Source organism: Ambystoma mexicanum, chromosome 4p, assembly GCF_040938575.1.
Source record: "Ambystoma mexicanum isolate Mex_15411 chromosome 4p, UKY_AmexF1_1, whole genome shotgun sequence".
NCBI classification, from domain to species: Eukaryota; Metazoa; Chordata; class Amphibia; order Caudata; family Ambystomatidae; genus Ambystoma; species Ambystoma mexicanum.
The window spans coordinates 928912595-928927066 of record NC_090927.1 but is presented as its reverse complement, the minus strand read 5'-3'; the positions used below and the strand labels follow the sequence as shown (position 1 = coordinate 928927066).

The following is a 14472-nucleotide window of genomic DNA, read 5'->3' as shown; positions in this document are numbered from 1 at the left end:
AAGTGTTTATTTACAGGGCAGATGGGTGGCGCCCTTGTAGGACCCTCGTAGGACCTGACCGGAGAGCTACCAGGGCTCCACAAGTTATTCCGAGGCCTCCTGTGTTAGCATCCCAGAGCACGAGGCTGTAAGCAACCAGCCCCAGAGTGTGAGCTGTAGGATGGCTGGGTGTGCTGCCTCCTGCCTCACATGTGGGTTGACTGTCCCCCTGCCCAGTAGCGATCTGGGGCGACCCAACAGCGTACCTGTCCCTTACTGGAGAAAAAAGCTCTAACACGCCCCGGACAGAGCTCCCCTCCCAAGGGTGCCTGTTTTGCACATAGATCCTCCGTCCCCCTGCCCAGCGGTGGTCTCTCGGTGCCCCAGCATGGTCCCTGTCCATTCCTGCAGGGAAAAGTAGTAACCTGGCCAGAGCTCCAGGACAGCTGGTGGCGGGGGCCGTGGGTGCTGCCGCCTCCCTTGGGCGCCTGCCTCGCCCATGAGTAGACCTTCCCAGCGGAAATCCCTCCGCACTCTGGGGTCATGCCGGTCCTTTGCCAGGGGGTCAAGGGCCCTTCCCGAGCGGGCCCATTACAATGCATGGCTCTTTCTCCGAGCCCGGCCATCTGCTAGTTGGCCATGGAAATGAATGGAAGCGCCAGATGGCCGTGCAGCTCTGGAAGTCTGAACGGGAGCCAATTTGACATTTTTCTACAGTTGGATCTATAAGAATGCTCGACACTTTTGCCCATCCCTCCCCCTCTGTCACCCAGGGTACACAGAGTAGAAGAAGGCTTAGTCACGTTCCCTTGGATTAGATGCTGATAATAGGTGCTGCTAGGAAACCATTTTGTGAAACTTGTAGGAATAAAATGCTGAGAAAAAATGCACACATTTCCCCCCCCCCACAACAGGTTGCAAACAGGTCTTCATTTGTATTTGCATTTTACATAGCATGAATCTGGTGAGGAAGACACAGTGCGCTGTACACGTCATTGAGGCTAATACAGGAGGTAACAGGGCCTACGATATGCAGCATAGGATGTTCTGTCCATGGGAGTGGGATGTAATGCGGGAACGCAAGGAGCGTAGGGGGCACCAGAGCTCTATGCAACACAAGCAATAACCCACTAAGCAAGGTCATCCTATTTAACACCCATGCATGACATCATTAGAACAACCTTCAGGCGAATAATTGATTTGCAAGCACGCCAACTTGAGACATGGTCTGTACTTTAAAAAAGAAAAAAAAAGAAATGTATGGGCTTACTTTGTTGTCTTGTGTAACAAGGATACTTGTTCCTCCGGGCTTGAGGGGCACTTCTTCCATTGCCCCAAACACATCAGTCTCCACTGAGAAGGTAAGCTCCAGACCCAGGTCACTGATGTCATTATCTAAAATCCACTGTAGGTTCTTCCCGTACTCGGGGTCAATAGATGCTACATCCTGGTAATTAACAGGAATACCTGCAGAAACCAGACATTTGCGCATCTGGTTATTGGATTTCTTTGTCACACTGTTCTCTGGTAGAATGCTGCCATCTGCTGCCAAACTAAAGTACGGCACAGCGGCCAAAAATATTAAATGCTGACGAGAAGCAAAGTTAACTCTACTGGTAAATGACATGAAGTTAACAGCAGTGCTTAAAGTGGGCCGGGCCTGCCGGGGCCAAGTGGGACTGAGCCGGGGCCCTGCCGGGGGCCCCCGTCCAACCGCAACATTGGCGGAATGCATTATCCCGTCGCGGCCGCAGCCGCGACGGGAGATGCGCCTGCCATGAAGTCAGGTGAGCCGACAGAAGTGGCAGCCAGCCACAGCGACGCTGTGACTGGCTGCCACTTCTGTCAGTCATAGTAACTGCCTTTGGTGACCCCTCGCGCGAGAGGTCACCAGAGGCAGTTACTGTCCCTTTGTTTCCCCAGGTCGCCGAGGCGTCTTTAACCCTCAGCGAACCTGGGGATTCCTCGACGTTTATAAAAGATGGCTTTGAAAGTACAGATTTCAAGCCATCTTTTCTAAAGCTTTGTCGACGGACAATTTTGTCCGTAGTCAAAGCTTTATAAAAGATGGCTTGAATTGTGTACTTTCAAAGCCATCTTTTATAAACCCGAAATCTTTAAAAAGATGGCCTGAAAACTAGGCAAACCGTAGGGTATGCACACAAATATATATACATGTTATATATTTGTGTGCGTACCTTACTATGGTTTGTGTACTTTGCAAGCCATCTTTTATAAACGTAGAAATATGTTACATATCTCTATGTTTAAAAAAGATGGCTTGCATTGTACACAAACCATAGTAAGGTACGCACACAAATATATAACATTTATATATATTTGTGTGTATACCCTACGATTTGCGTACTTTTAGGCCACGCCCCTCCCACAAGCCACGCCCCAAATGAGGGCCCCCCCTCGATTTCTTACCCCACTTAAAGCCCTGGTTAACAGTATCTTTACGATTGTTTCCGGAAATAAGCCATACCAAGAATATGCTTGTAGAACGATCTTGTGAAGTAAATGTTGACCAGCTGTCGGTGGTAGAGAGCCAACCCCAAGATTTCGCCCGCAAATCTGAAGTAGTTCAAGTGGTCTGGATTCACAGAGGAGTTACTGTTGGGTTGAAAAGTGGTCCCTAAAATGTACAAAAAAAAAAAAAAAGAAAAAAAGGTTTTCATGGCGGTATAAGTACACGCAAATGTTATTATGAATTAAACAGGAAACGACCAGTTTAGTAAGATAAACATCCCATGCTAGCCACGGCCTTTGTGTCATTCTTGCCTGGAAAGAGCTTATGCTTATAGATAAGTAAAGCGTTACACCAATGAGTCCAGGGGCAGGGTAATCAACAGTTCATATCACTTCATACACTTGCATTTAAGACCATATGCCAAATCGGACACGAAGTACAACGTTAAGTCGCGCTGTTGTCTTTAGCTTTAGCTTAGCTACAATACAACAGAATGTGCACACAGATATCTATAAGAAAATGCTATGTATGATATGATATGGCATTTATAACGCGCCTATACACAATTGTTTCAAGGCGCGGCGAGGCATGGGAGGGGAAACAGAGGGAAGACAGAGACAACGATCCTACTAGGCCAGGTGACATTGAGATTGCGTAAGTGCAGGTGAGGGGGGAGAGGAAAAGTGCAGCGGGAAAGGGGAGGGGACAGTGCAGTAAATAGGATAACAGTAAGATAAATAAAGACAATAAATTAAAGTGCGGCCGGCAGGTGGCAAGTGCAAAGGTAAGTGCAGCCATCTTTCATCACTTACTGTACTGGTAAAATCATATATTGTCAAGTGAAATAACCACGGTCAGGCGAGTTACATAGTGGGTTTATTGAAGTATTCTAGTAACAGAGGAACAATATCGGGACATCCACATGCATCCAGAGCAACAGCCAACTGTCATCCGTAGAATCCCAGAACCCAGACCCTGCCAACCTTCCATGAAGCTAGAAGGTTCCACATGGCCTCACAGCCCAGGTAAACCCAACCCAGATAATCATGAGGCACACCCCCATACCAGATCATGACACTTCTCCCTCCTTACCCACAGTAAACGCAATCCCAGAGTGTGTAACCCCGATTATGACACTGCCAAAAACGGCACGCCAATAACCGATGAAACAGCCAAAAATGACCATAGAGCAACACCGTGAACCACCAAATCCATAAAGAACACGCCCCACTGGACCCAGCCCACCAAGGATGAACCCAAAAACTAAAACTAAAGACCCAAAAACTAAAATTGAAGACCCAACAAGGCACAACAACCAACACCAGCTAACAACTCGCTGATGAAACCATCAATCCAACCACAGTGCCCAACAACAGACAACTTGCCCCACGGCCCCGACAAAACTTATCTATTGGCCCCACACCCCAGAGGCCCCACCGTAAAATATAGACAGCAACTCACTGAACCACCTAGCACAGCACCTCACTGACCCACCTAGCACAGCACCTCACTGCCCCACCTTGAATAGACTAGACAGCACCTCACTGACCCACGTAGCATAGACAGCACCTCACTGCCCCACCATAAAAATATAGACTAGACAGCACCTCACTGCCCCATCTGGCATAGACAGCACTTCACTGCCCCACCGTAAATATATAGACAGCATCTCAATGCCCCACCTAGCGCAGCATCTCACTGCCCCACCTAGCGCATCACCTCACTGCCCCAACTTGAATAGACTAGACAGCGCCTCACTGCCCCATCTTGAATAGACTAGACAGCACCTCACTGCCCCATCTGGCATAGACAGCACCTCACTGCCCCACCGTAAAAATATAGACTAGACAGCACCTCAATTGCCCCGGCACCTCACTGCCCCACCTTGCATAGACTAGACAGCACCCAACTGCCCCAACTAGCATAAACCTTGCAGAAAATAGGCACCTCCAGTGCCCCCCCAGCCTCTCCAAGAAGACCAGGGGAAATTCCCCTACAAACTTACATGAAACACCACAGAACGAACAAAACAAAACAAATAAGCATCACATCCCAAAAGGAAATGCACACAGTTAACTCCCAACCAATGTCACCGCACCAAAATCCAGCACTGAACCCCGCACCCTCATGTCCACAATATAACAACACTAACAACCCCGCAGAAGAGAGTCCACCCGCCCCCTGCGAAAGGAAGCAATGTCACATAAATAAAATGGATGACCCAGAACCCTGCGCACACAAGTCCTCACCGCAGCCCACACAGTGTCCTAAACAGAAACAGGCCACAACATGAAGACAACAATCCACTGTACGTCATTTACAGACCTTAACCAACTAACACACCACAGGACCAACCCAATACAAATACTAACCCCGGAGGCCACAACTAGGGATGTAACGGTATTACGGTATACCGTTAAAGATACCGTGAACCACTTAATTGAACAATAATAACCGTCACATTGTTTATACCGGTATACCGTTCATACCGTTAAGTGTGCTTTTCAATCTGATTTGGAAAGGCTGCAGTTAGCAAGTGCTGCACAGTCTTGGTCTTGCACTGTTGGATGTGCTGTCTGCCAAGTAGTTTCAGCAGTTTTTAATGCCATTCCATAAACCACACGTGCCTGACACAAAATCAATATGTTAGCAATAGGAAGAATAAATACAGTGCCAAGAAGGAAAAGGGTTTACTTTTTTTTTTAAAGCGCTCACACAGCCTGCGGGCATCAAGGCGGTGTTAAAGAAATTGTTTATTTAGTTGTGTAATTTGTGTATTTATAACACGCTTAAACACCTAGAGGTTTCTAAGCGCTGACCCAGGGAAATCGAACCTGTGTTGCTTCGTGCCGTCTTGCTTCCAAGGCACGCACGTTGCCGCTGAGCTATCCTCCCGGGACGTTGGGTTGGCGGCTTTGGGGTTTATATATTTATAATGGATAATGTTTTCTAAACATATGAAGATGGGGGATGTCCCTGGTTCCATCATTGAATTTACATATAATAAGTCACACTGCGAAATGTACTAATCTATGTGGGTATTCCCTGCTGCCATACCAAAGGGTAACATGTCTGTGATTACTGAACACCTTTTGGCCCGGAAGTAAACTAGAGGGAGAGAGGGAGAGGGAACATATACTACCATCAAACTCCATTGATCTGTGGCATGTAGGTTATCAAGATGGCAACATGTTCATCTTCACCAGTAGCCAGTGGGGGAGCTAAAAGCCTAAATAACCACTTAAGAAACACTATTCAGTTTGCTTTGCCAGTCGCAGCAGGGCTCCCCCCCCCCTCCTCCTCTACACACGTGTGTTTGTGTTTGGTGGGAGCAAGGGGTGGCATTTCAGTGGAAAGTATGTTCAAAAGCCCAATTCTGGCCCTGGTTTTGTTTGTGATGATAAATCTGACAATTTATGACCTTTTAGAAAATATTTGTTAAAATTAGTTAACTCCTCCTACTATACCGCGATAACCATGATATACCGTCATTTGGCAAGAAGGTTATTGTACCGTCAAAAAACTAACACCGTGACACCCCTAGCCACAACATATACACAAACAGCATAACCGGCCTCCCCCAATGCCTACCTCAATTAGTCCTCAGGGCTCGTGAGAGCCTTTATCCGGATGTACAAACCCCACAGATCCGGCTCCAAGTCTCTCAAACTTTCTGCAATGCCACGACACTTGTTGCAGAAAACCTGTTGTTGCCGCCACCCCTTGGAACACATGAAGTATGGAACTTCACTCAGGGGCTCTTGCGAACCGTAGCAACACCTTTACCCTTGCCATGGGTCGTCCTCCCCGTTGTCCTCATGTCTGTCCTCTGCACCGTCCCCGTGTCTGAAACGACACTGCTGTCCCTTGAAACCAGTCTCCTCACAGCGCCACAAAGCCCCTTGTCCAGGAACGCCTGCCCTTGTTTCCGCCAACTGAACAATGGGTTCGGCTGAGATGGGCCGTATGCCCCTGCACCACTAATCCTGGAGCTCCTGACACAGACTCAGCTAAGACAAAAGACGACCTGAGCTCCTCCAGAGATGCTCCCCCACATTGCGGGTCCACGCTATCAGCACCTGCGCTGCTGTCACACTGAACGTCCCCATCCGCCGCAATGTTGCGTGCAATGTCGCGTTCCAGCATACAAAGTCGGAACGTACACTCTCCGACCGCATACGTCATCATTCCCTTAGCTGGCAGCGAAGGGCAACCACCGCCATCCCGACTGCTGCAATCAAACCCCCGATAGTCTGTTGCCGCACAGACCATCTGCAGTCAGCCATCCAAATTGCCGCAGGTACGTCCACTACAGAAACTGGCAGTCCACCACACCAACAATTTACCTTGGATCTCCCAACGGCAGCTCCCCGCTCACCACCAGAGCAGCCGCGGCAGCGCCAAACGCCAGGCAGCAGCCACGGCACACCACTGACAACAAACTCCGTATCCCACGGGACAGCACACCAGCCAACTTGCACGGCGCACCTGCTGACGGCGGCCACATCAGCCTCGAGTCAGCCCACAGTCCAGCAGCTGTTCCTCCCGGGCACCTCAGCCTCCTTACAGCCCACCTGCACTCGTGTGGATCACACGACCTGTTGATCCTTCTCCCTTGGTCGGGGAACCCCTGATGGCGCACCTCAGTTGCTCCTGCAACTGCCCGGTTAGCAGGATCCGCCAAGCCAACTCTTTCTGGCCGTCCAGACCCGGTACAAATGTGGAATATCTCCTTAGGAAGGTGGTACTCCTCTCCAGCTGCCCCTTCCCAGCAGCACAAACATCCTCGTCTCCAGTGAAATAACCACGGTCAGGTGAGTTATATAGTGGGTTTAGTGAAGTATCGTAGTAACAGAGAAAAGATATCGGGCATCCAAACCCATCCAGCGCAACAGCCAACTGTCATCCCTAGATTCCCAGAACCCAGACCCTGCCAACCTTCCATGAAGCCAGAAGGTTCCACATGGCCTCACAGCCCAGGTAAGCAGGTAAGCACAACCCAGATAATCATGAGGCACACCCTCATACCAGATCATGACACTGACTGTGGTTATTGCATATATCTAGACGGAAGTGCATTTACCAAATCCAAGCCTGCCACACAGAAACAAAAGAGCACATTCTGCCAATGACTTCATAAGCGGACATCCCTAATCATCTTCTAAAACTATGATAGCTAATTGAAACCTATGAAAGTATTCACGTCTACTCAGGGGAAGACGGGTGTATTTATTTAATTGTTTTTTTTTTATAACATGCCTAATACCATAACTGAGTTTGGTGTCTAAGCGCGGATAAGGGATTCGAACCTCTGTTGCTCTGCGTGGTCTTGCTTCCAAGACCAGCGCGCAGACACTTCTGTACAAAGTAAACGTATTGACTGTCTCAGATGAGAGGATCCTGCTCGTGGGGTCGTTCCGGATCGCAGCTATTGGGACAGGTCGCCTTCTAACAATTGGCTGAAGGTAGAGGCTCCTGTGCCCATGAGCCACACCATACAGAGGATTAAGTGAGCCTGGACCGAAATCCAGCAAGGTGGCCCACTGGCAATCCTCCTCCATGCACACCGTGCCAACAAGACCACTCGGCTCAGACGGGGGCCGTGGACCCTCAAATGTGTAGGACCCACATTTAACTTACGGATCAGATATCGATTGACATGGGGTACACCCAGAACGTCTTAAGCAGAATGGTATGATGTCTGTTGCATGTGTTTGTTTAGTGAAAGGCAATTTCAATATAGTCGAAAAGAGTGCACTTGAAAATATAGAAAACATGTTAATCTACTTGCAAAACTGTAATGAGGCTTATAAAAACGCAGATACTAAAAACCTGGGTCTGACCCCCTGACATAACTGGTTTTCTGGCAGATGACAGTGGTGTTGCCTCCAGATAGCTTTATTGGAAGGGATGGGTTTTGAGTTTTGGCATGAAAGAGATTAGGCTGCGGGAGAGTGTTCTAAGTTCTGTAAGGTTATTTCAGAGGTGGGGAGGAGTGATTGCAATGAATAGTCCCTCAGCAGGCAGCGAGCTAGGCAGACCATGGAATGCTCCGTTGAGTCTGTATTATGAGCCTTTCCTGTAGGTAGGATGGTGCACAGCCCATCCAGGCCTACACCGGTAGCCAATATATGCGTTTGAGTAGGCGGGGGACTGGCTGGACTTTCCTTTGGCCAAAAATGAACCCACCTGCAGTGTTCTCATGTTTTTGTAGCCTAGCAGTTTGTCGGTCAGGGAGGTTTTTCCATAGTGCCCATCTGTGCATTCATGCAGAGGCTGCCATCCCAGATAGGCCCCAAGTTGCATACCTTGCTTTTTATGTCGAGCATTTTTCTCGAAGAAGGTGGGAGAAGAGCACAGGGCAGAGGTTCCTTGGAGTACCTGAGGCAAACCAATAAGGTAGGATTGTTTCAAGCTTCTGTGCGTCTCCCCCCTGCTTGTCCCCCTCACCTGGTTCTTCTGTAGAACTTTCAGAGGCTTCTGTCTTCTTCTTTCTGCAGGTCTTCTTTGGGTCCTCTCTCTTGTGATCCTTATTTTTCTCGAAGAGATAGGGACGTGCTCCCCCGGAGGCCACCATGACCTGAAGAGGGAACTCTAGTCAAGAGGGACCCGGGAAGCATGCCCCTGCCAGGGAAAAAGCCTTGCGGCTGAAAAAACCCTTCAGGCAGTCCACGTTTTCCAGAAGATGTGGATCTGTATCCGGAGGTAGTAGGTGATTGCACAGGAAGAATTCCCAGGTAGTCGTATTAAGTATTAACTCCGGCAAAGCCCTCCAGGCTATGATTGTGTGCCCAGCTGAAGAGCAATAAGCAGACAATGAAAAGATGGAAAGACAATACCATCAAGAATACAGGAGCAGGGTTTGAACGGCTCTGTGTTCCAAAGTGAACCCTACTCTTCAGATGGCAGGCAGAATATCAAGAAGAGAGGGCTCGCGGCTCATAGAGAAGCCAGGGAGCACGAGAATCAACCACAGGAGGAATCCCAGGCTACCCAAAAGGCAAGCAGAGAAAGAGTAGGGGAGGGGAGTCGGCACAGAACAGGGAAGTAGCGGAGGCTGCGAGAGGCACCGTGACTGCCAAAAGAAGGGAGGCGGAAACGGAGCGGGAACAAAAGGCAAGCCAAAGAGAAGGCAAGTAAGCAGGCAGGATAGCGAAGAACTAGCGTCTTAGTGAACAAAAATACAAGGATTGCAACGCACTCATCCGCGCACCTGGACAGAGTAAATACAGGCGGCGGCCATTTTAGGAAAAACACTAGACTGCGTCTAGTGTAACGTGAGAAAACGTGGCGACCACTAGTGGAACCGCCATTGACTCCAGCTCTTCCATGGACGGTGCGTGACAGTTTGCCTTTTTTTTTTAACACCAATGAGCTAGGGGCTTTTTCTCCCCATCCACTTCTGTATGGCTTTGAGTCTGCTTGACACAATTGTGAATTAGTCTTGTTGGCCCATGATCCTTCAGAATATTCCAGCGTCATCGCAGTACGATAGGAAGTGTAGTTAATGATTCCTAGTCATACACTTTGGCCACTGTCAGACAAGAACTACTTGAACCTCAGTGTGGCAAGCAAGAGGTTTGCCACGTATCGAAGGGGATGTACAAGGAGGATGTGATACACTTGGTTAAATGATGCAGACTGGTGAATAATGATCAAGAGGCTGAGGGATTGCTGCTCTGCTAGGTGTAGTAGGGGTATTAGGTCAAAAGACCTTTTTAAAAAAGGAGGAAAAAAAAAACCACAGAGCTTTCTAAATCAAACTGTCAGCCCCTGCGACGCACATGAGCACAGCGAAGCAGGCTGTTTCCCTGCTGTTTGCGTTGTTGCTGGGAGAGGGAGAGGAGGAGTTCCACAACTGCTGTCACTGCCGCTTTTAAAAACTGCTCCAAGCAAAGCGGGCAGCGAGGCAGGCTATTTCCCTGCTGTTCTCTGTGGGGGGAGACAGACTGTGCGAGCATATCTGGACAACTGGAGTTGGGGGGAGTGTCCTTTGGATTTAAAGCTGCAGTCTGCAGACCAACACAAGTGCGGGTGGAAAAAGGTCTCTCTCCCTCTCTCCCTCTCCCCCTCTCCCCCTCTCCCCCTCTCTCCTCTCTCTCCCTCCCTCCCCTCCCTCACCCCCCCAAAGGGCTCATCACGGAGCATGGAGAAAGGAGCAGAGGAAAGTCTGCTTGCAACTGTGACCACAACTGTGACTCCAGACCCCAAACCCAGACCTCCAGCGGCATGGTGTGGGGTGTGACTGCTGTGGGATTTATAGATAAAAAACAGTCCAGGACAGCCTGAGACAGTACCAGAGCTAAAGAGCCATAGTGCCTATCTGAGTTTTCTGGTGATTTCGGAGGTGCGGCACCTGGAAGGTGAGTGTGCCCTAATTGCCCTAACTGATTTGCTCGCACTACTACTAGTACTAGGTGGAAGCACGCCTGTTGGGGGCTTACAACTAGCAGCATTTTTTGGCATTCTATTCTCTGCTTTCCTTCTCAATCTTGGAAGATGGGGAGGGCAGGTGGGTAGAGACAGACTACGGCAGCTCCTTAAACTGTCGGGCATCCCCTGTCCCCGGTCTATGATGGTTTGGGAGTTGGCTTGACCCCATACTGTGTGCATGTCTTGGAGTCACGAGTAACAGAGGATACAAGGGTAGTGGGAAGTGGTGCCGTCCGGTGCAGTCCAGTGCCGCTATCTGGGTACCCTGCACTAAGGTATCACGCTAACCCTATGCTGCAGCCCCCAATTGCAATTGCAAACTTTTTAACTTGGTTTAACCTGACATTGGGGTAGGCTCCGGAGGGCTGCAAGCAAGTGTGCTCTCCCCCCAGGAGTCCGGCAGTGTGAGCAGTCGGTGGACAATTTGGAGTGTAGTACCTAGCTTTTTGACACTGGGCAGTCTGCTCTGCTGACTGGAATAACCACCTGTGGTTTCTTAGCTGAGAATGGGTTATTTGACTCCCAGGACTCAATATTTTCTGCATTCTTTGCGCCTTTGCGCTCTATGTCTGAGGATATTTGGCTGATCTATCTTGATACCCATCCCGTTATTGCCAATCTTGGGGGAGGAGGTGGCATATTGCTTGAATTATTTTACAGCCCTATAATCCGAGGAACAAAGTGGTTGATGTGTTTACTAACTATGTGGTTTTATGTGTTCCTAACATATGATTTATAAATTTGTATAGATTTTTAGAAATATTTTTTATCACATCATTTTTTAAATAGCTTTTGATTTATTGTGTTGATGAATTGTTTTATATTTTAACATTTTTCTAACTGTATCTGAACCTTTTAGTGATTCTGCAGCACTTTTTCTAGGAATGATAAGGCAAGTGATATTGCGGGGCTGGGGCAAAGTAGCACACACCATTATGGTCAAGCGCAAAGCAACCGCTAGTCTTCTGGTTAATCAAGGCCCTAATAAAGCCATGAAAATTAGGGATAAGGGAAAGTCTGTCGCAACTGAGAATGCAGTGGTGCCAAGGAAGGGGGCACCTAGTGGAGCACAACAATGTTTGGAGGTATGGGGGGGACCCTGGACTCTTAAAGTCATATGACTGGAGGAGCAGGTTAGAGTGTCTGAACAGGCAATTTCTACTACAGGAAGGAGGGCAACTCTCCGCCAAATGGTCAGGGCAAACCCCCCCCAATGCCAGTTGGACTTGCACCCGGAGGGGAGAGGGTTCAAGTTCTGTGGCTGATCGCAGGACAGGACGCCACATATGTGGTCCCCCCCAATTAGACAGGTCGGGTGCTTGCACACAAGTTATCTGTCATGGTGCATCTCGGACTAGTGACCCACCCGCCCTAACAATGGACCCACACGCCCTAACAATGGACCCGCAGGGTCTGTTGGAAAGAGCTAGTACCGAAGAACAAAGTAGTGCTACTACCACAGATGAATTTTTTGAAAGGTTTTAAAACTGGTGTTTGAACATACTGTCAATTTTGGAGGATCAGGTTGAGGACCTTAAAAAGAGAAGTTGAGACATTGGGTGCTGAGATCAGGTCTAGTTTGAGGCTGAATGCCACGGGGAAGGTGTCTGTAAAGGGTACTTTCACCAATGTGGCAGAGAAGTCCTTAGCCCAGGGAAGTGGTAGAAGGGTGAGCACGGAGAATGGAATAAACCAAGAACTGCCAGTTCCTGTGATACATGTACCCTCTAATTGCCCTCCCAGTAAACATGTTCCACTCCTGATCTAAGAACCATTGCAGTCATTATCCCAGCGTTCCATGGTAGGGGGAACACAGGGAGGGGCACAGTCGTTGACAAAGGGAAAGGTAAATTCAAAGTGTTCGCCCCTCCAGCTGCATCCGGAGGCTTTCCCCCTGGTGGCACCAGTGATATTAAATGTGCCAACATTGAGCAATGAGAGCAGGGAGGATTGTGAGGTTTTTATTAATAAATCAGCCCAATGGGTTAACTCACATATTCCGGGGAGTTCAATAGACCCTTGTTTAATCCTAATGGCATGAAGAGTACCATGGGTGGCTCCTATGACTAAATCCATTGCGGGGGACTGTGGTGATAACTTTAAGGAACACAAAGGTGACCAAATATCTGGTAAAGTCTAACCTGGGTAGGCCTAGTCATGACCGTAGGGCCTGGCTGACCCCTTTGAATTGTTTCTATCCCCAGGACAAAGTAGGAAGAGGGGGCACCAGGCTGGAATCAGGGCAATGCTTCTGTGAAAATGCCTCTGTGAAAATGCCTCCGAGATGATGCTGGCATCCCACCCAGGTGGCTCAGCAGATGCTGGGCATCTGGTCCTAATGGTAATGTGTCTGTCTCGATACCAACTAGGAATCAATATGATTGCCTGAAAAACCTAGATGATATTGAATGATGTGAGCCTCCCTGGGTGGCACCCGATATGCCCCAAGAGAGTGCAGTAGGGGCTGTCGTGGGCCCCCCGGAAGTGGGGATTTTGTATGGGGGGGAGGGGGTAGTCTGTCCCTGCTGTCATGGAATGTGGCTGGAATTAGACCAAGGCTGGCCCATGCTGGAACTAGGGATGTAACGGTATTACGGTATACCGTTAAGGATACCGTGAACCACTTAATTGAACAATAATAACCGTCACATTGTTTATACCGGTATACCGTTCATACCGTTAAGTGTGCTTTTCAATCTGATTTGGAAAGGCTGCAGTTAGCAAGTGCTGCACAGTCTTGGTCTTGCACTGTTGGATGTGCCGTCTGCCAAGTAGTTTCATCAGTTTTTAATGCCATTCCATAAACCACACGTGCCTGACACAAAATCAATATGTTAGCAATAGGAAGAATCAATACAGTGCCAAGAAGGAAAAGGGTTTACTTTTTTTTTAAAGCGCTCACACAGCCTGCGGGCATCAAGGCGGTGTTAAAGAAATTGTTTATTTAGTTGTGCAATTTGTGTATTTATAACACGCTTAAACACCTAGAGGTTTCTAAGCGCTGACCCAGGGAAATCGAACCTGTGTTGCTTCGTGCCGTCTTGCTTCCAAGGCACGCACGTTGCCGCTGAGCTATCCTCCCGGGACTTTGGGTTGGCGGCTTTGGGGTTTGTATATTTATAATGGATAATGTTTTCTAAACATATGAAGATGGGGGATGTCCCTGGTTCCATCATTGAATTTACATATAAGTCACACTGCGAAATGTACTAATCTATGTGGGTATTCCCTGCTGCCATACCAAAGGGTAACATGTCTGTGATTACTGAACACCTTTTGGCCCGGAAGTAAACTAGAGGGAGAGAGGGAGAGGTAACATATATTACCATCAAACTCCATTGATCTGTGGCATGTAGGTTATCAAGATGGCAACATGTTCATCTTCACCAGTAGCCAGTGGGGGAGCTAAAAGCCTAAATAACCACTTAAGAAACACTATTCAGTTTGCTTTGCCAGTCGCAGCAGGGCTCCCCCCCCTCCTCCTCTCCACACGTGTGTTTGTGTTTGGTGGAAGCAAGGGGTGGCATTTCAGTGGAAAGTATGTTCAAAAGCCCAATTCTGCCCCTGGTTTTGTTTGTGATGATAAA

The 14472-nt window shown here is 48.6% G+C and overlaps 1 protein-coding gene across 3 annotated transcripts in view; it reads right to left on the bottom strand.

Annotated features, from left to right (window-relative positions):
* Positions 1–14472, bottom strand: part of HACE1 (HECT domain and ankyrin repeat containing E3 ubiquitin protein ligase 1) — an 838224-nt gene that overhangs the window by 457122 nt on the left and 366630 nt on the right. For all 3 annotated transcript variants that reach the window (XM_069606519.1, XM_069606520.1, XM_069606521.1), the window contains 2 exons: positions 2468–2617; positions 1250–1446 (listed from right to left, as the gene is read on the bottom strand). In XM_069606519.1, coding sequence (XP_069462620.1) covers positions 1250–1446; positions 2468–2617 — 347 coding nt within the window. The remainder of the gene's footprint in view (positions 1–1249; positions 1447–2467; positions 2618–14472) is intronic.